Source organism: Haematobia irritans, chromosome 5 (genome assembly GCF_050003625.1).
Source record: "Haematobia irritans isolate KBUSLIRL chromosome 5, ASM5000362v1, whole genome shotgun sequence".
Classification (NCBI taxonomy): domain Eukaryota; kingdom Metazoa; phylum Arthropoda; class Insecta; order Diptera; family Muscidae; genus Haematobia; species Haematobia irritans.
The window spans coordinates 133,228,368-133,255,425 of record NC_134401.1 but is presented as its reverse complement, the minus strand read 5'-3'; the positions used below and the strand labels follow the sequence as shown (position 1 = coordinate 133,255,425).

The following is a 27,058-nucleotide window of genomic DNA, read 5'->3' as shown; positions in this document are numbered from 1 at the left end:
TTGAATCGCAAAATGTGATGTGGTGTAAAATGGTGAAATGTGCGGTGAATGAGGTGAAATAGTGTTTTCTTTTTTTTTTTGAGGGGATTTGGGGAAGGGGGTTTGATTATTTTTCATGTGGGTTAATTTAAAGATTTTTGTTAGGTAATTTTTTAAATGTAAATTTTGTTAAAATCAAACTAAATGTAAGACGAAAAAAACTAAAATTGTTTTTTTTTTTTAAGAACAAAAACCTGTATCGATTTTTATTTGGTACATACCTTGTTGTGTCAACTGTTGAACGGCGGCTGGCAATTTTGTGGATACCGCCACCGGTGTTGCACCGACAGCTGGTATTTTTATTTCTGCCCCTTGAGGTGGCAGAGGATTACCACTGGCATCAGTGGCTGTTGAGGGCAAAAGCGAACTTTGTACATTGCCTGATGTCAACGTTGATGATGCCGACGGAGAGGAGGAGGAGGATGCCGATGATGATATTGATGGAGATATGGTTGTACTGCTTGGCAGACGACCCTGATTTGAGACCAAAGATGATGCGGGAGAGGATGATGATACAATTAATGATGTTTGATGAGATTGTTGCGTATTCTGAAATATAATAAAAAGAACATTTTTTTTAAATTTAGATTATATTTTTATTTTAGAAGAAATATAAATATTTAAGAAAAATTTACCCGAAATTGATTATCGTTACAATTTATTATAGTTTTTTTTTTTAATTGGCTTTAGTTAAAACTTTTATTTTAAAGAAAAATAAATATTTAAGTAAAAATTCACTGAACCCGAAGTTGGTTATAGTTACAATTGAGTTTATGATTAAAAATTGATCCATCGACTATATTCTGCAATTCAACCCATATGTTGGCCATTTTTTTCTGGCTCTTGTCCCCAAATTAAAACGCTTTCGAGTCCAAAACCCCAATTTAAATTAAATTTCCTCACAAAAAAATAAATTTCCTCACAAATTATGTAAAAAATATATAGAAAAAGGCTCTGCGGTAAGTAATAAGTAATAATTTAGCTACTGGAAATAAATACAAAAATTTATGCGAGCAGCAAGAAGATCAAGATTTCGAAACACAACACGAAAACGAAAATTTACTTCGAAATACTCAAGTAATAAATGAGAGGGCAACATTTAGGCCCGAGTCCCCACTAAATGGTTTCACTATTGTAGAAAATGTCTGAACCAACCTGAGTATAATTATAAATTAGCGCTTGGGCCCCCAAAATAAAAACTATATTGTAAACCTGATTTATTACATTGAACCGATTTCAAAAAAATCCCCACAAAAATCCTCAAATTTATGGAAATTTTCCATCAACTCCCCAGCTCCAAAGGGAAAGTCTTCAATGCTGGTAAGACTGCATGGTGCAAAAAAAAAAAATAGTATCGATACTCAAAATTGTCCTCTTCATCAACGAACAAATATCCCCAATTCTGGCCAATACGACTGTATTGGCAACCTATGGGGAGCAACATTGTATGTAGCCAAAAAAACGGCTCGATTTCGGGTTATCAGGGTGAAATTCCAAACCAATGATTGTCCGCTATAACCAAACCACAGCTACCAAAATGCTTACGGAAATTGGGCATGCAAAAATTTAAATAGGATCGATCTATTTCTAGGCCTCGTATAAATCAATAGCACGATTTAAGCTCCTAATGGCCTACAAAGCATATACATTTTTCTCCAATAAAATTAAAATTTTTTGGAACATCAATTTATTCTCATAATACAAAGGAAACGAACACAAAAATTTTATTTTTCTGATTTATTCACCAAATTAAATGATCCAATTAATTTTTTAATTGAAATGTCTTCAATCACGAAAATATGCTCTCAATCACAGTTTTAATTGGGCATAAAAACAAACTTGATTAAAAAATTAATTGATTTCAGTAGCAAATTTCAATTAATTTTTTAATTGATTCAATCAATAATTTAATTGATGTTGATTGCAAAACTCAATTTTTTAATTGATTTTTAAAAACGTGACTATTTCAAATTACGTTCTTAACTGACTTGGTTTTTGATTAAAAATTGTTTGAAATCGGGGATGATAAAGGATGTTGACGAAAAAGTACTAAAAATGTATTAAAAATGTACTTTCCGAAGCCAAAAGGTGCTAAAATTACATAATATCAAATTTAAAGACTATTGTAAAAATATACGTATATTTAAATCTAGACCGATTTGGTTTTTTTAGATTTTCTTAGAAAAAATTTATTTTGCAAAATTTTATTTCTATAGAAAATTTTGTCAAAGTTTTATTTCTGCAGAAAATTTTGTAAAAATTTTATTTCTATAGAAAATTTTGTCAAAATTTTATTTCTATATGAAATTTTGTAATTTTTTTCTATAGAAAACTTTGTCAAATTATTATTTGTATAGGAAATTTTGTCAATATTTTATTTCTATATAAAAAATTTTGTCAACATTTTTTTCTATAGAAAATTTTGTCAAAATTTTATTTCCAAAGAAAATTTTGTCAAAATTTTATTTCTATAGAAAATTGTATCAAAGTTTTATTTATATAGACAATTTTGTCAAAATTTTATTTCTATAAAAAATTTATTGAAAATTTTATTTCTATAGAAAATATATTGAAAAATTTATCTCTATAGAAAGTTTTGTCAACACTTTATTTCTATAGCAAATTTTTTGTCTATAGAAAATTTTGTCAAAATTTTATTTCCATAGAAAATTTTGATAAAAAAATTTTTTGTCTATAGAAAATATTGTCAAGATTTTATTTATGTAGACAATTTTGTCAAAATTTTATTTCTATAGAAAATTTTGTCAAAATTTTATTTTGACAAAATTTTACTATTTATAATCATCCAGAAAAAAAAATTATTTCTATACAAAATTTTGTCAAAATTTTATTTCCATAGAAAATTTCATCCAATTTTTATTCTATAAAAAATTTTGTCAAAATTTTATTTCTATAGAAAAATTTATCAAAGTTTTATTTGTATAGAAAATTTTGTCAAATTTTTATTTCTACAGAAAATATTGTCTGAATTTTATTTCTATAGAAAATTTTGTCAAAGTTTTATTTATATAGAAAATTTTGTCAAATTTTTATTTCTACAGAAAATTTTGTCAAATTTTTATTTCTACAGAAAATTTTGTCAACATTTTATTTCTATAGAATATTTTGTCAAAATTTTATTTCTATAGAAAATTTTGATAAAAATTTTATTTCTATAAAAAATGTTGACAAAATTCTATAGAAAATTTTGAAAATTTTCGGTTCTAAGCATTAATGCGAAAGACACCATGTGTATATTTCGTCTCCCTCTGGGCGTTTCAAATATATACACTATCTTATAATATTGTTTCTCAGTGTGACGTTTCACATTTGCGGGCGAATGTGGTATAGACAATATTCCTTTCAAAAATGTTGAAATCCTGTAATAAAAAACTAAAATATCCTCATTTTTGAATATGTTTATTTCTTCATTGTTCGCTACTTATAATTTTGAGAAACGTTCACTTTTAGGACAGAATAACTCTATATAGAGTAATTGGGATGAAAAAGTACCAAGCGGTTGTGCCACGGTGCTTTTGGCAGTCGAAATGTATCAAAAAAGCACAAAAGTGTCAACTTTAGCAACCCTGTTTGAAATAAATTTTTAATTAAAAATGCAAAAATTTCCCATTGCTTTTTAACAGACTTAGTCTTCCGAGTTCATTAAAAAATTAATTGTATGAATTATTTTTTTAATTAAATATTTAAAAATGTTCAATCATTCAATTAGTTAACTTTTTGTTTCTATCTTGATAAAAAGTTAATTTTCCATTTATAAATTAATTGATAATAAATTAAAAATTTTTTCAACTTCAATCAACTGGAAATATTTTGCTTAAATTTTGTCTGTGTAACTTTAAAAAATTGAAAAGCCAAAATTAATTCAAGTTCGACTGCCAGTTTCTCTTTCGAATGCATTTTCCTAGGTTTTACAGGAAAAGGACACAGAAATGATCTTTATAAAAAAATCTTATCAACGGCCAATACAAACGAAAAACTCCCGTTTTCCTATTACCTCGACGTTTTAAATAACTTTCACTTATTCCAAAATTCAAAAGTGGCATTTTGAAAATTATTATTTTGTACCAGTACCAATTCAATTTTCTACTTACCGTTTGTGGATTTACAACATTTGTATGACTACCAGCAGTCACACCAATAATTGTTGCTATATTATCAGCAACCTGTGTCTGTTGTTGTTGTTGAACGATGGAAGAAACACTGCCAGCAGCGGCTTGGGCCGTTGATGACATCGACGTTGATGCTGTGGTAGACGCCGCACTTGTTCTTTCATCGTTAACCAATTGATCCAAACGATAGGCATTGCTATAGGCGATGAACTGTGGGGTAGGTCCTTTTTTACGCCACGTAGGATAGTCCATCATATTGCCACCAATTTGCAAATAAAACAATTCGGCGACATTTTCAGAGTGTCTATAGATAAACAAAAAAAAAGTTAAATAAAATTAAAAAAAAAAAAAATAAAATTCAATCGGTGAACTTACTTTTCCTTTAATCTACGCAAACGTGAATATTTTTGTTCTAAAATACGCTTCTTTAAACCTTGTATATCTTGTGCTAATGAGGAATTACTATTATTATTAATTGATGTCTTGGGACTGTTTGTTGTTGTTGTATTTATTGTCGAGGGCAAAAGAGATCCTACTATGGAATTGTTATTGCCAACACCAGCGCCAGCACCACCACCACTTATTGAAGTTGTCAAAAGAATGCCAGAATTACCACTACTAAAGTTGCTATTGCTACTATTCGAACCACTTAAGATTGCTCCCGATGTGATTGTTGATGTCGTCGAACCTGTATTTGTTGTAGTTGCGGCTGTTGTGATATTTTCCAATTTTTTACGTTTATTTAGAGGTGAGTGTGTTTCGGGAGACAATGATGTCGAAGAACTAATGGTATTGCTGCCCTGAAATGTGGTTGTCGTTGCCGTCGTTGAAGAAGAAGATGCTGTCGCTATTAAATCTGTGGTAGATGTGGGTGTTTCTGTTGCTTCTCCTGCTGGTTGTTGCTGCTGCTGCTGATAGCGTGTTGGAGTTTGAGGCATAAGACTCTTACACGGTGAGTTTGCAGTCGATGTTGCTCTAGTGTTGGTTGACAACGACGATGACGACAATGAGGAGAATGACGATTGTGGAGTTGTTGCAATGGAAATGGTACTATCGCCGTCTGTTGCTGTGGCTGCGGCAATTTCTTGTTGTCGTGATTGTTGTTGGGCAAAGGCTTGTTGAAAACTTCGCGGCAAGGGACTGTTGTTGGCTGTTCCGGCAATCGGTTGAACTAGAGATGTGATGGTTTTTTCGTTACTAGCAGCTGTTTTTGACAATCTAAAGGGGGATGTGGGTGTCGATGTTGTTGTTGTTGTTGTAGATGTAACAAGATTGTTCTTTGTTGTTGTTGTATTTGTTGTTGCAAGGTTTGTTGCAAGAGTTGTTGAAGTTGATGATATGCGGTCTGGCACAGCAGGAGGGGCCGGGTTGGACCCTTGATGCCCCCCTCCTGCTGACTCACCTTCATTCATGTTTGATGCATCTGTAAGAGATAAGAAATAATTTAGACGATTTTTTTCAAAGTGATATTTAGCTAATATTTAACACTTAGGGAATGAATAACCTAAATATTTAAAAAAAATGTAAAACAAAAATTATGGAGATAAATTTGAACACAGACGGAAAATAAAATAAATTGCAAAAATGTACGGACTGGGATGATCATCAAAGGGTTATAAGCACGGTTGCCACAGTTGGTAGAATTCTACCAATAATGGTAGATTATTTACTACTTGGTAGATTGGTAGAATTGAATATGTTTTAATGGATTTTGCAAAATATCTTCACAAAATTTCTATAGAAATAAAATGTTGACAAAATTTTCTATAGAAATAAAATGTTGACAAAATTTTCTATAGAAATAAAATGTTGACAAAATTTTCTATAGAAATAAAATTTTGACAAAATTTTCTATAGAAATAAAATTTTGACAAAATTTTCTATAGAAATAAAATTTTGACAAAATTTTCTATAGAAATAAAATTTTCTATAGAAATAAAATTTTGACAAAATTTTCTATAGAAATAAAATTTTGACAAAATTTTCTATAGAAATAAAATTTTGACAAAATTTTCTATACAAATAAAATTTTGACAAAATTTTCTATAGAAATAAAATGTTGACAAAATTGAAATAAAATTTTGACAAAATTTTGAAATAAAATTTTGACATTTTCTATAGAAATAAAATTTTGACAAAATTTTCTATAGAAATAAAATGTTGACAAAATTTTCTATAGAAATAAAATGTTGACAAAATTTTCTATAGAAATAACATTTTGACAAAATTGTCTATAGAAATAGAATAATGAAAATTTATTTTATATAGAAATAAAATTTTGGCAAAATCTTCTATAGAAATAAAATTTTGGGAAAATTTTCTATAGAAATAAAATTTTGGGAAAATTTTCTATAGAAATAAAATTTGGCAAAATTTTCTATAGAAATAAAATTTTAAACAAAATTGATTGAAGTTGAAAAATTTTTCAATGAATAATATAATTAACACAATTATCCTTTTAATCGATATAGAAACAATAAGTTAATTAAGTCAATGATTGACAATTTTTAAAATTTGAACTAAATAATTAATTAATTAATACAATTGTCGTTTTAATCAAACTCGAAAGACTAAGTTAAAAAAGCGATAAAAATTGTTTTGACTTTGTTTAAATAATCAATTGTTTTAATCAAACCAAAAAAAAACACTAAGTCAGTTTAGAAAGTAATTGAAACTAGTTACGGTTTTAAATACAAAATTAATTGATCAATCAATATCAATTAATTTTTAATTTGAATCAATTTAAGAATTAATTGACATTTGTTAATGAAATCAACAATTTTTTTAATCATTTAATCGTAAACCAGAACACGGGGAAAACGTTTAGAACGAAATTGAAATAATTTTCTAAAAACTTTACTCGTTATTGCTTTCCAATTTAATGAAAATTGGGCCTTTTTTCGAATTTGTTTCTAAAATATGATGACATTTCTACGACAATTTTAGTAAAATGTGATAGGAGATGGAAATACCCCCAGAAAAAATCACCAAACCCCTATTTTATACCCAGCCGAATTCCCTGATAAAAAATATATCCCCAACCACGAAAAAAATTTGGGGAAAATCCCCTAATCCTACTACAATGTGTAGGCGTATTTTTGTTCTCATGCCGAAGCCAAAAATTGGGTCGATTCGAGGATTGAGTCAAAAGATGAGTCGTATCGTATGTTGCAGTAATATATAATTTATTGAATTTGAATAAAAAAAAATAAAATGTAAGTAGAGGCTTTACGGTCACAGTTCTGTCCTCAAAGTAATGCCAGATGTGCCTAACGTAGTGGATTACACTTTGGCGAGATCACTTTTCGACAAAAAGTTTGAGACTCTAATTCCCAATAGTGAGGAATGGTGTACACGGACCCCGGGGAATAAAAGATATATAGATTTCTACACTAATGGCTCCAAATTGGATGGACAAGTGGGTTTCGGAGTATATTCTAAAGATCTTGAACTTCAAATAGCGAAAAGATTACCTGATCACTGTTGTGTTTTTCAGGCTGAAATATTAGCAATAAGAGAAGTGGTGAATTGGCTGAGAAGTAATGCTCCAAGCAATATTGGCATTAATATATACTCAGACAGTCAACCTGCAATAAAATCCTTGGACTCTGTGTTCCTCAACTCGAAAACGGCCATCGACTGCCGCAAATCTCTCAATGAGATGGTTGAACAGCACAATATTCACCTAATATGGGTGCCTGGCCATAGGAACATACCTTACATATTCCAGGGGAACTAGAATCTGTTAGTATGCCTCTGGCTACCTGCAAGCCCTTACTGCGTGAGAAGGCTGTCATGATCGCAAATTGCAAAGGTTGTAACGACACCAAGCAAATATGGCCCCATTTAAACTTAAACCGCAAACCAGATATGCTAGTGTTCTCGAGACGCCAGATATCACTCCTGATATCTGCTATAACGGGTCGCTGCCTGATAGGCGATTTTGCAAAAAAAAAACTATTGGTGCGAAGTATAATGACTATTGTATGAGCTGTTATGATGCGGAGGAAAAGGAATCAATAAAACACCTCTTGTGTGAGTGTCCTGCATTTTGTGTAAGGCGTAAGCAAATTTTAGGGGCATATAGCTTCAGATTACTGGCGGACCTGGAAAACGTTAACCTAAGCAGTCTGCTAATGTTTTTGGAACAATCTGGTTGGTTCAACAGAAGAAAATAATCGAGAAGGTTCAGCGGTTAAAACTAGAAGTGCCCATATGTAATATGTACTTTTAGTTTTTTTTTGAATAAAATGTAAGTAGTGGTTTCAATTCATCGGTCTGTTGAATTGTTTGGATTTTTTTTGCACAGAAACGAAATCGTTTCTTTTAAAGATCCTTTGGTTTCTTCATTTCTATTAAAATTGTATAGATAAATTATAGAATTTTCTTTCCATTTGAAATAATACTTCAAAAGAAAAAGTTCAACAGGTTTGCTTCACGCTATGCTTGTATATTGATCATGTAGTTTAATCTATTAATACCGACTTTTTAATTAACAAGACTGTATTAGCGAGATTATTCCAGTGTTTTTTTAATATAAGCACCTTAGCGTAGTTCGATAGCTATCAAATAAAGCTATGTCACTGATTGAAGTGCTAAATCGAAAATAATCCATATATGATTAACATTTTTCGCATAATATCCCCCCACAAGCTCCAAAATATTATTTGACTCGGTAAGTATTATTATTTTATAAATCCAAAATGTATTAGCTTATTACTTGATCAATTGCTTTCAATCAGACAAATGCCTCGCAAATAGCGAACATCCTGTTTTTAGTATTGGCATAATAAGATTCTTCCAAAAATAGGTTGAATCTAACCAAAGTCAGTGGACAGTGTGTCATCATATTGAAATTCTAAAGAGACCATTGTAAAAAAAAGCAAAAACATATTTAAATTTCAAAATTACTTATTTAGCCCAATAAAATTAGCTAAAAAGTTTAAAGTTTTGAAAAATTTAATTATTTTCTAGCAAGGTTACAAATTGTTTCACTTGTGGTATAAAATCAATGCGACACAGAGTGCCCTTGCGGGTAATACTGGAGATTGAATGACAGTAAAATTTTATATTTTATTTTGTAAACAGAGTAATCGTTTCCCTTTTATTACAAGGGAAACTTTGCATCCGTTTTATGAAGTTTAATATAGCACACATGTACGATTTTCTAGCCATGATAGATAAAGGACAAGAAAGTGCTTTTTAGGTGCACGATTATCTAAATTAATTCAATTTATCCGGCAGCTACCATGTCTACCACCGCCTTGCCCGCCAGGGATGCAAGTTCAAAATCTGATTCTAAGAGAGACCAAACCCTATTTCAATGGTTCTATAGTACTTCCTTGTCGTCCAAAATAGTATGTTAAAGACCCAAATAATTGCTTATTTTTTCGATCCAAACGCCTTCAATCAGACAAATGCCTCGCAAATAGCGAACATCCTGTTTTTAGTTTTGGCATAACAAGATTCTTCCAAAAATAGGTTGAATCTAACCAAAGTCAGTGGACAGTGTGTCATCATATTGAAATTCGAAAGAGACCATTGTAAAATAAGCAAAAATATATTTAAATTTCAAAATTACTCATTTAGCCCAATAAAATTAGCTAAAAAGTTTAAAGTTTTGAAAAATTTAATTTTTTTCTAGCAAGGTTACAAATTGTTTCACTTGTGGTATAAAATCAATGCGACACAGAGTGCCCTTGCGGGTAATACTGGAGAGTAAATTTTTCTTTCTTACAACAAAAAGTGTTTCTTTCTTAAAAAATAAATTTTTCTTACAACAACAACTTGTATTTTATTTTGTAAACAGAGTAATCGTTTCCCTTTTTATACCAAAGGAAACTTTGCATCCGTTTTGTGAAGTTATTATAGCACGCATGTACGATTTTCAAGTCATGGTAATAAAAGAACAAGAAAGTGCTTTTTAGGTGCACGATTATCTAAATTAATTCAATTTATCCGGCAGCCACTTTGGAAGCTACCATGCCTATCACCTCCTTGCCCGCCAGGGATGCAAGTTCAAAATCTGATTCTCAGAGAGACCAAACCCTTTTTCAATGGTTCTATAGTACTTCCTTGTCCTAGTATTCCTAGTATTTCATAGACCCAATATTTGCTTTTTTTCGATCCAAACGCCTTCAATCAGACAAATGCCTCGCAAATAGCGAACATCCTGTTTTTAGTATTGGCATAATAAGATTCTTCCAAAAATAGGTTGAATCTAACCAAAGTCAGTGGACAGTGTGTCATCATATTGATATTCGAAAGAGACCATTGTAAAATAAGCAAAAACATATTTAAATTTCAAAATTACTTATTAGCCAAATAAAATTAGCTAAATAGCTTAAAGTTATAAAAATTTAATTTTTTCTAGCAAGGTTACAAATTGTTTCACTTGTGGTATAAAATCAATGCGACACAGAGTGCCCTTGCTGGTAATACTGGAGAGTGACTTTTTCTTACAACAAAAATCTGTATTTTATTTTGTAAACAGAGTAATCGTTTCCCTTTGTATACCAAAGGAAACTTTGCATCCGTTTCATGAAATTATTATAGCACACATGTACGATTTTCAAGTCATGGTAATAAAAGAACAAGAAAGTGCTTTTTAGGTGCAATATTATTTAAATTAAGTCAATTTATCCGGTAGCCACTTTAAAAGTTACCATGCCTACAAGTTCAAAATCTGATTCTCAGAGAGACCAAACCCTTTTTCAATGGTTCTATAGTACTTCCTTGTCGTCCAAGATAGTATGTTAAAGACCTAAATAATTGCTTATTTTTTCGATCCAAACGCCTTCAATCAGACAAATGCCTCGCAAATAGCGAACATCCTGTTTTTAATATTGGCATAATAAGATTCTTCCAAAAAAAGGTTGAATCTAACCAAAGTCAGTGGACAGTGTGTCATCATATTGAAATTCGAAAGAGACCATTGTAAAATAAGCAAAAATATATTTAAATTTCAAAATTACTTATTAGCCTAATAAAATTAGCTAAATAGCATAAAGTTTTTAAAATTTAATTTTTTTCTAGCAAGGTTACAAATTGTTTCACTTGTAGTTTAAAATCAATGCGACACAGAGTGCCCTTGCTGGTAATATTGGAGAGTAACTTTTTCTTACAACAAAAATTTGTATTTTATTTTGTAAACAGAGTAATCGTTTCCCTTTTATACCAAAGGAAACTTTGCATCCGTTTTATGAAGTTTAATATAGCACACATGTACGATTTTCAAGTCATGGTAATAAAAGAACAAGAAAGTGCTTTTTAGGTGCACGATTATCTAAATTAATTCAATTTATCCGGCAGTCACTTTGGAAGCTACCATGTCTACCACCGCCTTGTCCGCCAGAGATGCGAATTCAAAATCTGATTCTCAGAGAAAACAAACCCCTTTTCAATGGTTCCATAGTACTTCCTTGCGACCAAGTACTTCCTTTCCGACTAGACTCAGTATTTGCTTATTTTTGATCCAAACGCCTTCAATCAGACAAATGCCTCGCAAATAGCGAACATCCTGTTTTTAGTATTGGTATAATAAGATTCTTCCAAAAATAGGTTGAACCTAACCAAAGTCAGTGGACAGTGTGTCATCATATTGAAATTCGAAAGAGACCATTGTAAATAAAATAAGCAAAAACATATTTAAATTTCAAAATTACTTATTAGTCAAATAAAATTCGCTAAATATCTTAAAGTTTTGATGAATTTAATTTTTTTCTAGCAAGGTTACAAATTGTTTCACTTGTGGTACAAAATCAATGCGACACAGAGTGCCCTTGTTGGTAATACTCGAGAGTAACTTTTTCTTACAACAAAAATTTGTATTTTATTTTGTAAACAGAGTAATCGTTTCCCTTTTATTACAAAGGAAACTTTGCATCCGTTTTATAAAATTGTTTTAGCACACATGTACGATTTTCAAGCCATGATAGATAAAGGACAAGAAAGTGCTTTTTAGGTGCAATATTATTTAACTTAGAAAAGGCTATTATTAGAGCTTCCTAAATACCTTCCAATCAGACAAATGCCTCGCGAAATGCGAACATCCTGTTTTTAGTATTGGCAAAACAAGATTCTTCCAAAAATAGGTTGAATCTAACCAAAGTCAGTTGACAGTTTATCATCATATGGATAGAACATTAGAAACCTTTATTTTATTGTCTTATTTTGTAAACAGAGTAATCGTTTCTATTGTAATAGCAATGGAAACTTTGCATCCGTTTCCCTAAAAAAAGAGTTTTTCTAGCACACATGTACGATTTTCAAGCCATAGAAAACATAGGACAAGAAAGTGCTTTTTAGGTGCTTATTAAAATTAATTTAATATAGAAATTCGTAAAGCTTTTCTTTTCTTGATCATTCTATCTTTCTCTCTCTCAATCAGACAAATGCCTCGCAAATTGCGAACATCCTGTTTTTAGTTTTGGCATAACAAGATTCTTCCAAAAATAGGTTGAATCTAACCAAAGTCAGTGGACAGTTTATCATCATATTAAGTTTCAAATGACCAAATAAAAAGCAAGCAATATATTGTTCATTATCCAGATAACTCATTTTGCTTGATAAAATAGTTAAAGAGTATATAATTTTGGACTAAAAAATATTTTTTATAGCAAGGTTACAAATTGTTCCACTTGTAGTAAAATCAATGTGACACAGAGTGCCCTTGCATATTCTGGAAAAAATTAAATATATCCTATATATTTTATATTAGAGAGAATCGAGTCGGCGTGTAATAAAGACTTTTCGAGATAGAAGTAAAATATTTAAAAAATAGGGTAAACTAATTCTTTCGCTATATATTCTAAATTTTATAAAATATTTATGAAAAGTTTTAAAATGACACGAAGATCGTTCCAATTGAACAATAAACAAAGGAGATATATCAAGTTTTTATTGACCCTTTGGATGGCTATATTCGGGACAAAAATTGCACACGTCTAAGCGGACGCGTGCAACTTCAAATTAAAATTTATGATATATATGTGAAATATAGATATTATCGAGCAAGTTTGGCACAAAATTGGACGAAAAATTTATCAAAGGGACATTCCAATGTCCAGGAGTTCAAGTCATCTATTTGTGTCTTCAATACCAAAGAGGCTAGAAGCTGTAGGTTAGGTTAGATGGCAGCCCGATGTATCAGACTCACTTAGACTATTCAGTCCTAAGTGAGTCTGTTAAGCTCAATGACAAGGGACCTCATTTTTATAGCTTAGTCCGAAGCTGTAAATCTGCTAAAGGATATGCGACAAAATATTAATAATAATACGGTTTTTGAATAATCCGGTTAGATTTCATTTTGTTACATTTTTTAAATTTATATATAAAGAGTGGCCGTTTTATGCCTTTTTGCTTTATAATAGAATAATAATAATAACTAAGCGGCTTTGCTACAAATGCCATCTTATGTTAGACTTTCGCGTTGAAAATCAATTAAAAATCGTTCTCTTTTTTAATAAAATTAAAACTATAAATGAAATCAAATATATTCCTGATAAATCTAAGACAAAACTTGATGAATGGGTCACCCGCATTAAAAGCATATTTCTTGAGTGATCAAAAAACTGGGTTTTTAAGTGCAGCTTTTCTTGATTTAAAAAGAATAGACTATTTTCCAAAACCGGTTGATATTTTTTGTTAAGAAAAACCCGCTAGAATGGATCAATCAGTTTTATCCGAAAAATCAAAAAAAAAAATGATAGTTTATTAAATGGTCGACAGATTTTGGTTTGATTCATATCTACATTGCACCTATATGGAAATGTTCCCATTAACGTTTATTAACATTTCCTGATTGCATTAAATTGAAAATATTACATTAAAAATACAAAAACCGAAACCGAAAGCTGTTTGCTGAGGTCTTGAAAACGCGGGTTCTACTGATCCACCAAAAATGGGATTTTCATCAAACCACACAGTCGATGTAGGAAGATAAACCAGTCCACCTGTTTTCATGCAACGGCTTTGATCAATGTGCATGAGAGTAATTATAAAAATTAATTTTGAAAAATATACATTATAAAAAAAAAATATTTATAAAAAAATGCGGCGAAAATAAACAAAATTTCTGCCTTCTTTAAAATCCAAAACATTTTAGTGGTTTTTTCCGAGTCACCAAAATATTTCCTATTAAAAAGTTGGTTGAAGTTGAAAATTTTTCCAATTTAAAAATTAATTGATACAATTAATTTTTTAATCAAGACAGAAGCATTAACTTAATTAGGCCAATAATTGAATATTTTAAAATTTTGAATGAAGAAATTAAATTGATACAATAAACTTTGTAATCAAACTCGGAAGACTAAGTCACTTAAAAAAAGTGATGGAAAATTTCCTAACTTTTTAATAAAAATTTATTTCAAACAATCATTTTTTTTAATAAAACTAAAAGCACTAACTGTCATTTTCAGGTACTTCCGTTAGGCTTTAACTCACAGAAATTAAATTCAAATATCTTCTTTCCAATTAACTTTAACTGAAAAATTGTCAACAGTTAAGTTCCTAAGTGGCATATGGAATATATAGGGAAGATGACATAAATATTCATAGAACGGTTTAAAAGTTCTTTAGCTAACGTAGCACTAAGGGAGCTTCATGAAAATGGGGGTAAGTCGGTTAAGGAAGTAATTGAAATTAAAATTTAAAAGTTAAATTTTTAATGAAAAAATTAATTGAGTTTTGCAATCAACATCAATTAAATTTTTAATTGAGTCTATTAAAAAATTTATTGAAATTTGCTAATGAAATCAAAACAATTTTTTAATCACGTATTTACTATCATTTCCGTGATTGAAGATATTTCAATTAAAAAATTAATCAATTAATCCTCGTGATTGAATCAGAAAAAAAATGTTTATGTTTACACAGAAAAAATTTGCACGAAAATTTTTACAATTAAAGTCTTATTTGAGTTAAAAAAAAAAACAATTAAAAATTTAATTGATTCAACAATTGTTAATTGAAACAAAAATCTATCAAAAAATTAAGAGTATCAATTAATTTTTTAATTGGATTAATTAATTTCGTGATTAAATCAGAAAAATGTTTGTATGTAGGTATTGTTATTAGAGTCAAAAAGTCGACCTTTAGGTCTACGTTAAGATCACATTCCTCTTTCAATTCCAAATCGGCCCTCTTGGATATGCAATATCTATTTTATAATATTTTGTAAACAGAGTAATCGTCTCCACATGTTACCGTGGAGACTTTGCATCCGTTCTGAAGTTTTTATTGCACACATGTACGATTTTCAAGTCATGAGAATGTAGACAAGAAAGTGCTTTTTAGGTGCATTCAAAAATAGAAATCCTACATTTGTAAAATTAAAATTAAAAAATTATTTTTTTTAATTTCGTATATAAGATAAGGATATTACAATAGATTATATACCATACTATAGTTCTTTGGAAATAAGTTCAAATATAGACAACAATAGACGAAAATAGACGAAAATTCCCGTTTTGGTGTGAGGTATATAAGGTGAAGTAGGGCATATATAGGGAGATGTTGTCGTCTGTTCGACTTAAAACTGCAAAGTTTATCTTTACCATTCCATGATCTCAATTGTGGACAAAGGCCTCCCCGTTGTTTATTCTGGAGAGCGAAAAAGAGTATATTGATTATATAGCAAACATTAATGTCTAGAAATACCATAATTGACCGATCTGACTATGTAGTAAAATGAGTTTAATAGTAATAAAACAAATTGGCTACTGTATTCAGTGGCTTACGTATTCTTGAGCTTGAAATGGAAAATGATGGGCCAAGCAACCCCGCATATAAACCAAGATCCACTAGTAATCATTATGCATTTTTTTCTACACCCATTGGAGAGCCAAGCTATAATACATTTTGCCAAATCTCTTTTGAAGGAATTTCATTCTTCAATCTGGATAACCCAATTATAACCGATCTTACTATAGAAGGAGACCTGAATTATTAGAATCCGAGCAAAATATAAACCTATTTAAAAACAACATAGCCCCTGCATTCAAGACCTATTGGGGGGTCTACTTTAGGCTAAGGGCCCTTAATCCTGAAGAGAAACCCCCACATTACTTCCAAATGGAAATTTTAGATTTGCCCAATCCAGCGTGGCATTGAAATTTAAACATAGATCTACTCAAAAAAAAATCCATTGGTTGTGATCTGAGAACTGTGGCCGGGATTATATTCATACTTATTTTCTACTCCAAAATTTGTTTCTGTGATACCAGAGATAGCCTTAAATGCTGAGGTCATACATGAATACATATTAACAACCCAAATCGATTAATTGCAATCGATCGATTGCGATCGATTAAATGTCTACCTCGCTGATCTTACCACTGCAAGAAATTTGAGGATATCTCCCACCAAATCCTCAGCCACACTATTCACTACATGGACGGCGGAAGTACGCAGGCAGTTGAATGTCAGAGTCGATAGCGAAACAATTCCGACAACAAATTACCCCAAGATTCTCGGGGTCACATTCGACAGCCTTTATAAGTCGTCCGCCCATGCCACTGCAATTTGTGATAAGCTCCGCGGTAGAAACAAGGTCCTCAAGTCGTTTGCCGGCAGCACTTGGGGTGCGGACAAAGAAACCTTGTTAACTACATACAAGGCAATTGGCCGGTCAGTGGTAAACTATGCAGCGCCAGTGTAGACACCTCAAACGAGCGATACGCTGTGGAATAACATACAGACCTGTCAGAACGCTGCCCTTAGAACCGCAACAGGATGTCTCCGCAGTACACCCCTGGATCACCTTTATGCGGAGACCAAGATCATCCCAGTGCGTCGACACAACTACATGTTGTCAAAGCAGTACCTCTTGGGTTGCTATCGAAGTTGTCATCCGAATCACCATCTTGTGGATAGACAACCTCCACCCAGGAATGTAAGGGTTGATCTTCACATTCTAGAGCCAGAGATCCAGCGTTACAAAAGAGAGCCTCTAGATCAAGCAGCATACCAGACAGGTCTGAACAGGATTCATGAGGATACTGTAGCTGATGCAGTGAGAAGCTACAAGTTTAATCTTGTTCTCGGAGTCCGACCGCCGCCCATTCCACCGGAGGAGAGAGACCTCCCACGGCAGACAAGGGTAGTTTTGGCCCAACTAAGATCAGGCAATTGCAGCCGCCTCAATTCATACCTATCAGTGATTGATAGCAGCGTAGCTGACGTGTGTCCCATATGTAATCAAGGGCCACATGATACTCGTCACCTTTTTGCTTGCCCAGCTAAGCCTACCCGTCTCACTACCAGATCACTCTGGACACACCCCATCCTTGTCGCAGAGTTCCTTGATCTGGCTACCAGCTGAACTACACAAACATAGAACAAAATGGATGAAACTACATTAAAAACTGTTACAACAACAACAACAAAGATTGCTTTATCGCAAACGAAGAATATTGAAGAACTACGAATGATGAAATTTTATTCGCTTCGAGACGAACGGAAAAGCTCTCATTTATACCTCGACGGTAAGAGTCTCTCGTATCACTATTGTTTTGGCGTTCGAGAATAAGTCATAAAGCATGAATGAGTAGATTCAATTCTTTTAGTTGTCACGATAACAACAACGTTTATAGTGAAACTATCGGCTTGATTCCATTGACAATAGCGCGGCGTACCATTAAGCAGACTTGGGCATAAAAATACATTTTAATCAAAATAGCTTCAGTATATATGGGGTTTTCAAACTTGAGGTACCCCGAAAAATGGAAGAGTAGGGTGTAGATGATGAAAGGAAGGTCCCCAAAAGATTTGCGAATATGATAGAACTACACCGGATACAGAATGAATAATGAGCTCAACTTCATTTTTTTTTCTGAGGCCATTGAAAGAATCCGTAGTGCGAGCGAGTACCACGTTTTTCTTGACTGCAATGCCACTATTATAAGGTGGCATACCTTAAGGAAAAGTGGTGATAAAAATATATTATTATCCAAATAGACTCTGTCCATTGAGACGTATTATATGGAGGTCTAAAACATAGGGCTTTTGGATATCAAACTCCCTGAAAAATGAATATGCAAAAATCCTGAATGATAATGGCGAATATGATAGAACTACCGGGTAGAGCACGAATAATGGACTCCTCTTCAATTCTTCCGATACCATTGAAAAAGTTGGTGCTAAAAACGCGATGTCGTAGTGACTACCACGTCTGTCGCGACACTATAGTATTGACTCCAATGCCGATATATGACAAATATGAAAGAAGTACTCCCGATACAGAATGATTAATGAGCTGAACGTCATTTTTTCTGTGGACATTGAAAGAGTTCGTAGTTTGTAGCGACTACCACACGTTTGTCTTGACTCCAATGCCACAATTATAAGGTGGTATACCTTAAGGAAAAGTGGTGATAAAAATATATTTTTATCCAAATACACTCTGTCCAGTGAGATGTAGTATATGGAGTTTGGATTCGGACACCAAACTCCCTGAAAAATGAATATCCGAACATCCTGAATGATAACGTTGTCGTTAATGCCGAATATGATAGAACTACACCGAGAAGAGCACGAATAATGGACTCCTCTTCTACCACGTCTGTCGCGAAACTATAGTATTGACTCCAATGCCACTATTATAAGGTGGCATACCTTAAGGAAAATTGGTGATAAAAATATATTTTTATCCAAATAGACTCTTTGCATTGAGACGTAGTAAAGGGTGGTTAAATTGTAAAGGCCGATGTTGAATGTGAACCACACCTAAACGCCAAGTTTTTTTTCCGAATTTTATTTGTCATTTCTCTATTTCAGACTTACTCAATTTGAACCATGGAGAGATACACAATCCAACAACGTGTTAAATGGTTACAAGAAATTGCAACAGTGGAGGATCAATTTTCGAAGAAAATCATCTTCAGTGAGGAGGCACCTCAGTGGATTCGTCAATAAACAGAATTGCCGCATTTGGGCGAATGAGAATCCAAGAGTGATTGTCGAAAAACAAATGCACCCACAAAGAGTGACTGTTTGGTGCGGTTTATGGGCTGGCGGCATCATCGGGCCGTATTTTTTTCCAAAATGAGGCCGGTCAGGCAGTTACTGTGAATGGTGTTCGCTATCGTGAGATGATAACGAACTTTTTATGGCCCGAATTGGAAGATATGGATGTGGACGATATGTGGTTTCAGCAGGACGGTGCCACTTGCCACACAGCTAACGAAAACAATGGCTCTTTTGCGCAACAAATTCAATGGCCGTGTTATCTCACTTAATGGCGATGTCAATTGGCCGCCAAGATCATGTGATTTGACACCGTTGGATTTTTTTCTTTGGGGTTATTTGAAAGAAAAGGTGTACGTCGATAAGCCAGCAACAATTCAAGAGCTAAAGGATGAGATAATTCGGCACATTAACGGCATAGAACCTCCGTTATGCCTCAGCGTCATCGAAAATTTGGACCATCGGATGAAGGTGTGTCACCAATATATCATAATAAAATAAAATTACAATAATTTCCTAAATAGTTTGTGTTTTATTCAAAATCAACATCGGCCCTTGAAATTTTAACCACCCTATATACACCACTTTAGAGGTGTATCTTAAGAAGTGGCCATGAAAATATCCACATTATCCTCCGTCTATTGCGACGTAATATATGGAGGCTTCAAGCTTAGGGCTTTGGATACCGAATTGATAAAACTACACCGATAAAGCACGAATAATGGACTCCAATTCTTCTGAGGCCATTCAAAAGGGTAATGCAAAAAAAGGGCGATTTCGCAGCACTACCACGTAGCCACATAATATCGTCGCCAGTCGCAAGACTCTATCGTCTCAACTCCCTTGCTGTTGCCACCACTATAAGGCAATACCGATAAGAGATGATGACAAGAAATTTTAGCCTCGATCACCAACGTTGAAGTTGTATTTTTCTATAACGTCATATTATTCGGCATATTTCTGATCGCGCTAGCATTTGGTAAAATTCGTCCATTAAAATAAATATATGTGAAGAATAATGCTGCTGCGCGCTATCAAAACAATCCGAAAAGAAATTGACGCGCGCATATATACAACCACCAGTGGTGGAGTGAGCAGCAAACGCCCTTGAAAGCCGGCAAAATGTATATGGGAATGGCAATAAAAAAAGCCGGGTTTACAAATTTATGTTGCATACACCATAGCAACAACAAAGTCAGATCCCAAAAAAATCCATTGAAAAGGCAGGTATTTAGAAAATTGTCTATACCACAAAAATAAATTTCACAAATTTCCCGTCCATTTTCCTCATCAGCACAAAACAACTCTGCATTAGATCCTCTTCTTCTTCTTCTTAATATCGCGACATAACCAAGCCATTGAACACTTCGGCCAAACACACCACTCACACACACATACATGTACACACATATGCAATTATTTTTTTTTTCATTCCTGTTCTGTGTTCTTCGGGTTTTTGCGTTTCTTTTTTCTTACCTCAGATTCTTTAATTTTAATCATGAATTTTCGGCCATTACTAGAGGCATCCGATCGTAAAACAATGATAAAACGTTTGTAAAGAAATTAAATAATATTTTTCGCACAAAATTTTCAATTATTTTCACTGTATACCCCGAATAAAATCACAATGAAAATTCTTCTTTTTTCTTGACACGGGATTGTGGAAAATTTTACTTCGCTTTATACTATGTACAATAGTTATGTACTCTTCACTCTTATGGGTTTCCGTATATTAAATTGCACGTTAAATAGAGACAGCAATATATCAGAAAAATCAAAATAAATAGCGAGCGATACCCAAGCAGTTATGTGTTTTCTAGTCGATGTTGTGACGGAAACTAAATGAAATCAAAAACCCTAGGTAAAGTATTCGATTACTCGATAACATGAAAAAATTGATAAACCGTAATCGTTAGTAGTTATCGCTACAGTTTGTATATCGATTTTACAGCTGTAAACCGGAAAAGGCATCAGTTTTAAAGGCAAATGAAAATACGTTAAAAGGCCGGTATGCACCTCTAGCGAAAAATTTCATTCCCATAAAAAATGCATTGCTATTTATGCTAACGAAATTTTCGGTAGCGTTCAATTTCGTAAGCTGGTACGCACCTCTAAGAAAATAACAGGGTTGTCAAAAGCATATTTTGGCAGCAAACATTTAATTTATTACAATCATTGTGTGCGTATAAGTTTTAAAAGGTCTGTAAATAATAAACAATTTATTTGAGGAATATTTGGAACATATATTAACAATTTTTAAAAGCGATTAGCTGGTTTAAAATTTGTGTACACAACCCTGTTTTTTTGTTGTAGACTTAAATAAATTTTTGCTACCGAAAATTTCGCTAGAGGTGCATACCGGCCTAAAGCCCTGTCTATGCAAGGACTACAATAGATGCACAAATCCATCAATCTACATTAAAAAAGGTTTGTATGTGAAGATTTTCATATTCATTTACAAAATTTCGTGTTTTTATCGTGAAATCAAATTAAATTCAAATTAAAAAGCATTCCAATAAAATACATGCAGATGAACTGCAGCTCTGTGAATGGACTTGAGATATCTTAGATAGGTATGTACCTCTAACGAAATTTCCGCTACCCATAAGGAATGTATTGGTGAAAATTTCGCGAGATGTTATTATCGATTGTTTACATTTTGTTCCGAAAAGAAATACATGGCAAAACTATATTGTTAGCATGCAACAACATTTTCAGAATGGCTGTTGCAAAACAAAATTGAACTTTGAAATGCTTGCAGGGTAATGATTATGCCTTCAGACATAACTTATAATGTGACCAATATATGGGATATGTCCCACACGACCACTGTCGTCCGGATAAACTTATAATCTGCAAGGCGCATAAAACGCATTATGTGCAATATTTTCTTAGATATCTTTGGAGATAAATCCATTGGATACAAATTTCCCACTGGGCTTATTCATGCACACTCACGCACGATATTATTTGTAGGACTCACGCTCGAAAATTATACTCACGATTAGAAATGTTGTGACTCACGAAAAATGTCGTGAGTCACGAATAATTTGTACTGAGTATGTAACAGGTTGGCTGATACGTCCCCGGTCTAACAAAGAAAAACACATTTTTTTTGTCAAAATTCGTTTTTATTATTCAACATAGTTCCCGTCAAGAGCGATACAACGATTATAACGACCTTCCAATTTTTTGTATATCATGTTGGTAGTACTCCTTCGGTTTTGCCTCAATATAGGCCTCAGTTTCGGCGATCACCTCTTCATTGCAGCCAAATTTTTTCCCTGCGAGCATCCTTTTGAGGTCTGAGAACAAGAAAAAGTCGCTGGGGGCCAAATCTGGATCCGGGTGGGGAAGCAATTCGATGCCCAATTCATGACTTTTTGCCATCTTTCTCAATGACTTGTGGCACGATGCGTTGTCTTGGTATCAAAATCCTTAAAATGTTTTGTTGAGTAATGCGCTTTACAGATTATCAGTTATTCCGGACGGAATGTCGGTGTTTGTAAAGAATCTTACAATGTGTCGGATCGATACGACTTGTCGGCGATGACTAAATAATCGGTAAATGTGTTATCGATCCCATAAACATGCAGCAGTATCGATTATGCCTTCGGGCTTAACTGATAATGTGCACAATATATGGGATATGTTCGACACGAGCACTGTCGTCCGGAATAACTGATAATCTGTAAAGGGCATAAGATAGCGATATGAAATTTTGCTTTTCGATTTTTTTTCATAAATTTTTCTTTTTCTTTTTTTCATATTGTTTTGTTTGACTTGTTTGGTTAAGTATGATACAAATGTGAAATTGTTTTTTAATTTACTCTTATGTTCTTTTTTGTTAAAAAAGTGAATTAAACTAAATTGGTTTAATGTATTTACAAATCCCGGGATTTATAAAAATCGAAAAATCGATCCCGAATGACAGCCCTAATTCATACTGTTCTGGTACCATCTTATGACTTTCAACATTACGTGTATACGGCCCATAAAAACATATGTCGATAAACAAAGCCGTTTCTGACGCGCAATAAGATACTTTGTCGGCTTTGTTTTTTTTTGTTTCACTCTGTTCGGTTTTCGCGTTGAAACTCCATACAAAACCAAAAAATGCGAAAAATTTGCGAAATTTTTTCCATTTGTGATACTTTGTTTTTTCGTGTTGAAAAACTGACGTTTATAGCACGGCGCCATTTGCAATGTGAATTAAGAAATAATTTATTTATTAAAAACTATTTGTGCTGGTTTATAAATCAAACACGGACCATATTTTTGTTCCGAAACTATACAAAGGATCAAAGGAATAGCAGATCAATTGCCCAAGGAAAAATAAATTGTTATTTTGTAAAAACAAGCAACAACCACCAACTTAATCCAATATCGCTCCCTGTAAAATAGCGCTCCAAGCTACCTAAAAAACGCCGCTTTCTATGTGCGAAATAATGGTTTCCATAAAAATTTTTCGCAAGAATGAACATAGTACCGGGCTTAACATGGTACAAAAATTCCCAGGATTTTAATGTTAGTAAACAGAAGATATTAAAAATGTTCAATTTGTTTTGTTTACATTCTAATGTCAGTTACCAATAGTAATGCGTTTTACAGACTATCAGTTATTCCGGACGACAGTACTCGTGTCGAACATATCCCATATATAGTGCACATTATCAGTTAGGTCCGAAGGCATAATCGATACTGCTGCATGTTTATGGGATCGATAACCCATTTACCGATTATTTAGTCATCGCCGACATGTCGTACCGATCCGACACATTGTAAGATTCTTTACAAACACCGACATTCCGTCCGGAATAACTGATAGTCTGTAAAGCGCATAACCCATGTAACCAATAGTAACGAGACATTTTTTTTTTGACATTTGGATGTACTCGGCTGTGCACAGCTGACTGTGATGTTATACCTTTAGTAGTTCTATCATGTTTCATAAGATTTGCCAAAAATTAAAAAGCATTCCAGTAAAATACATGCAGATGAACTGCAGCTCTGTGAATGGACTTGAGATATCTTAGATAGGTATGTACCTCTAACGAAATTTCCGCTACCCATAAGGAATGTATTGGTGAAAATTTCGCGAGATGTTATTATCGATTGTTTACATTTTGTTCCGAAAAGAAATACATGGCAAAACTGTATTGTTAGCATGCAACAACATTTTCAGAATGGCTGTTGCAAAACAAAATTGAACTTTGAAATGCTTGCAGGGCAATGATTATGCCTTCAGACTTAACTTATAATGTGACCAATATATGGGATATGTCCGACACGACCACTATCGTCCGGATAAACTTATAATAGGGCTGTTTTCTTTTTGCACTGGATGTAACATTTGTATGAGCTATCCAGAACATCGTTGCACTGGTGTTCTATCCAGAACATCTCATCAGTGCAAGTCGCGCCGACGTTGCCAGATTGTATTTTGATAAAGTGATGCTTCTTTGTTTCACAATAGCAATTTATTGTGACTAATTTTTCGAAAAACATGAAATTCAAAGTGGTACAGTGTCATAAATAATCGCAGCAGTAAATATTTATTACTAATTGGAGCATTTCATACAATAAAAATGCAAGATTTCACTTCTTTTCTGTGATTGTTTTTAAACAGCTGATGACAGTGTTGCATATTTTTTTAGATGTCCTGGATAAACGAGTACTCTGTTTTTTTTAGTCCTTCACGGCTTAGCATATCCAGTGCAAAAATAAAACAGCCCTAATATGCAAGGCGTATAAAACGCATTATGTGCAATATTTTCTTCAGGATACCTTTGAAGATAAATCCATTGGATTCAAATTTCCCACTGGGCTTATTCATGCACACTCACGCACGATATTATTTGTAGGACTCACGCTCGAAAATTACACTCACGATTAGAAATGTTGTGACTCACGAAAAATGTCGTGAGTCACGAATAATTTGTACTGAGTATGTAACAGGTTGGCTGATAAGTCCCCGGTCTAACAAAGCAAAACACATTTTTTTGTCAAAATTCGTTTTTATTATTCAGCATAGTTCCCGTCAAGAGCGATACAACGATTATAACGACCTTCCAATTTTTTGTATATCATGTTGGTATTACTCCTTCGGTTTGCCTCAAAATAGGCCTCAGTTTCGGCGATCACCTCTTCATTGCAGCAAAATCTTTTCCCTGCGAGCAATTCATTCATGACTTTTTGCCATCTTTCTCAATGACTTGTGGCACGGTGCGTTGTCTTGGTGGAACAACACTTTTTTCTTCTTCATATGGGGCCGTTTTGCCGCGATTTCGACCTTCAAACGCTCCAATAACGCCATATAATTGTCACTGTTGATGGTTTTTCCCTTCTCAAGATAATCGATAAAAATTATTCCATGCGCATCCCAAAAAACAGAGGCCATTACTTTGCCAGCGGACTTTTGAGTCTTTCCACGCTTCGGAGACGGTTCACCGGTCGCTGTCCACTCAGCCGACTGTCGATTGCACTCAGGAGTGTAGTGATGGAGCCATGTTTCATCCATTGTCACATATCGACGGAAAACTCGGATGTATTACGAGTTAACAGCTGCAAACACCGCTCAGAATCATCAACACGTTGTTGTTTTTGGTCAAATGTGAGCTGGCGTGGCACCCATTTTGCACAGAGCTTCCGCATATCCAAATATTGAGGAATGATATGACCAACACGTTCCCTTGATATCTTTAAGGCCTCTGCTATGTCGATCAACTTCATTTTACGGTCAAAATCATTTTGTGCATTTTTTTTATGTTTTCGTCGGTAACCACATCTTTCGAGCGTCAACTGCGTTCACCGTCCTCCGTGCTTATTTCACCACGCTTGAATTTTGCATACCAATCAATTATTAGGGCTGTTTTCTTTTTGCACTGGATACAACATTTGTATGGGCTATCCAGAACATCGTTGCACTGGTGTTCTATCCAGAACATCTCATCAGTGCAAGTCGCGCCGATCTTGCCAGATTGTGTTTTGATAAAGTGACGCTTCATCGATTCACAATAGCTCTTTATTGTGACGAATTTATCGAAAAACATGAAATTCAAAGTGGTATAGTGTCATAAATAATCGCAGCAGTAAATATTTATAACTAATAGGAGCATTTCATACATTAAAAATGCAAGATTTCAATTCTTTTCTGTGATTGTTTTTGAACAGCTGATGACAGTGTTGCATATTTTTGGAGATGTCCTGGATAAACGAGTACTCTGTTTTCTTTTAAACCTTCACGGCTTAGGGTATCCAGTGCTAAAAGAAAACAGCCCTATTGTTGATTTCCCTGGGGCAGAGTCCGGAAACTCATTATCAAGCCAAGTTTTTGCTTCCACCGTATTTTTTCCCTTCAGAAAACAGTATTTTATCAAAACACGAAATTCCTTTTTTTCCATTTTTTTCACAATAACAAAAGTTGCATAACAAAAGACGCTCTATCTCACAAACAAATTGACTTACAGACGTCAAATTTTGACACGAATCATTTGAAGGTTGGGACTATATAAAAAATGCATTTAATACTAGCGACGCCATCTATGTGTCAGACCGGGGACTTATCAGCCAACCTTTTATAAAAGGATTAACACAAGTGTACGAAAGTATACCTAATCTTATCAAAATCCTTAAAATGTTTTGTTGAGTAATGCGCTTTAAGGCCGGTACTCTGTTCATTCTTGCGAAAAATTTTTATGGAAACCATTACTTCGCACATAGAAAGCGGCGTTTTTTTTAGGTAGCTTGGAGCGCTATTTTACGGGGAGCGATATTGGATTAAGTTGGTGGTTGTTGCTTGTTTTTACAAAATAACATTTTATTTTTCCTTGGGCAATTGATCTGCTATTCCTTTGATCCTTTGTATAGTTTCGGAACAAAAATATGGTCCGTGTTTGATTTATAAACCAGCACAAATAGTTTTT

General features: G+C 33.3%; 1 protein-coding gene, 6 non-coding genes and 7 pseudogenes across 7 annotated transcripts in view; all 14 read right to left on the bottom strand.

Moving 5' to 3' along the window:
- dom (domino helicase) overlaps window positions 1-20,960 on the bottom strand; it is a 70,876-nt gene extending 49,916 nt beyond the window's left edge. Inside the window, exons 1-4 of the mRNA XM_075308998.1 lie at window positions 20,610-20,960; window positions 4,545-5,592; window positions 4,152-4,473; window positions 261-588 (exon numbers count right to left, since the gene is read on the bottom strand). Coding sequence (XP_075165113.1) covers window positions 261-588; window positions 4,152-4,473; window positions 4,545-5,581 — 1,687 coding nt within the window. The 5' untranslated portion in view covers window positions 5,582-5,592; window positions 20,610-20,960. The remainder of the gene's footprint in view (window positions 1-260; window positions 589-4,151; window positions 4,474-4,544; window positions 5,593-20,609) is intronic.
- Window positions 8,901-9,024, bottom strand: LOC142242192 (small nucleolar RNA Me28S-Am2589; annotated as a pseudogene).
- LOC142242208 (small nucleolar RNA psi18S-841/snoR66) lies at window positions 9,105-9,203 on the bottom strand. Its single transcript, XR_012724049.1, has one exon. It is a non-coding gene; the product is annotated as a small nucleolar RNA psi18S-841/snoR66 (small nucleolar RNA).
- Window positions 9,572-9,695, bottom strand: LOC142242196 (small nucleolar RNA Me28S-Am2589; annotated as a pseudogene).
- Window positions 9,775-9,873, bottom strand: LOC142242206 (small nucleolar RNA psi18S-841/snoR66). Its single transcript, XR_012724047.1, has one exon. It is a non-coding gene; the product is annotated as a small nucleolar RNA psi18S-841/snoR66 (small nucleolar RNA).
- LOC142242193 (small nucleolar RNA Me28S-Am2589) lies at window positions 10,304-10,427 on the bottom strand (annotated as a pseudogene).
- LOC142242209 (small nucleolar RNA psi18S-841/snoR66) lies at window positions 10,467-10,602 on the bottom strand. The gene has a single exon (XR_012724050.1). It is a non-coding gene; the product is annotated as a small nucleolar RNA psi18S-841/snoR66 (small nucleolar RNA).
- On the bottom strand, window positions 10,965-11,088 carry LOC142242201 (small nucleolar RNA Me28S-Am2589; annotated as a pseudogene).
- Window positions 11,176-11,264, bottom strand: LOC142242207 (small nucleolar RNA psi18S-841/snoR66). The gene has a single exon (XR_012724048.1). It is a non-coding gene; the product is annotated as a small nucleolar RNA psi18S-841/snoR66 (small nucleolar RNA).
- On the bottom strand, window positions 11,651-11,774 carry LOC142242194 (small nucleolar RNA Me28S-Am2589; annotated as a pseudogene).
- LOC142242213 (small nucleolar RNA psi18S-841/snoR66) lies at window positions 11,856-11,955 on the bottom strand. The gene has a single exon (XR_012724053.1). It is a non-coding gene; the product is annotated as a small nucleolar RNA psi18S-841/snoR66 (small nucleolar RNA).
- On the bottom strand, window positions 12,184-12,307 carry LOC142242199 (small nucleolar RNA Me28S-Am2589; annotated as a pseudogene).
- On the bottom strand, window positions 12,548-12,671 carry LOC142242197 (small nucleolar RNA Me28S-Am2589; annotated as a pseudogene).
- LOC142242210 (small nucleolar RNA psi18S-841/snoR66) lies at window positions 12,748-12,845 on the bottom strand. Its single transcript, XR_012724051.1, has one exon. It is a non-coding gene; the product is annotated as a small nucleolar RNA psi18S-841/snoR66 (small nucleolar RNA).
- Window positions 20,961-27,058: the final 6,098 nt, after the last annotated feature.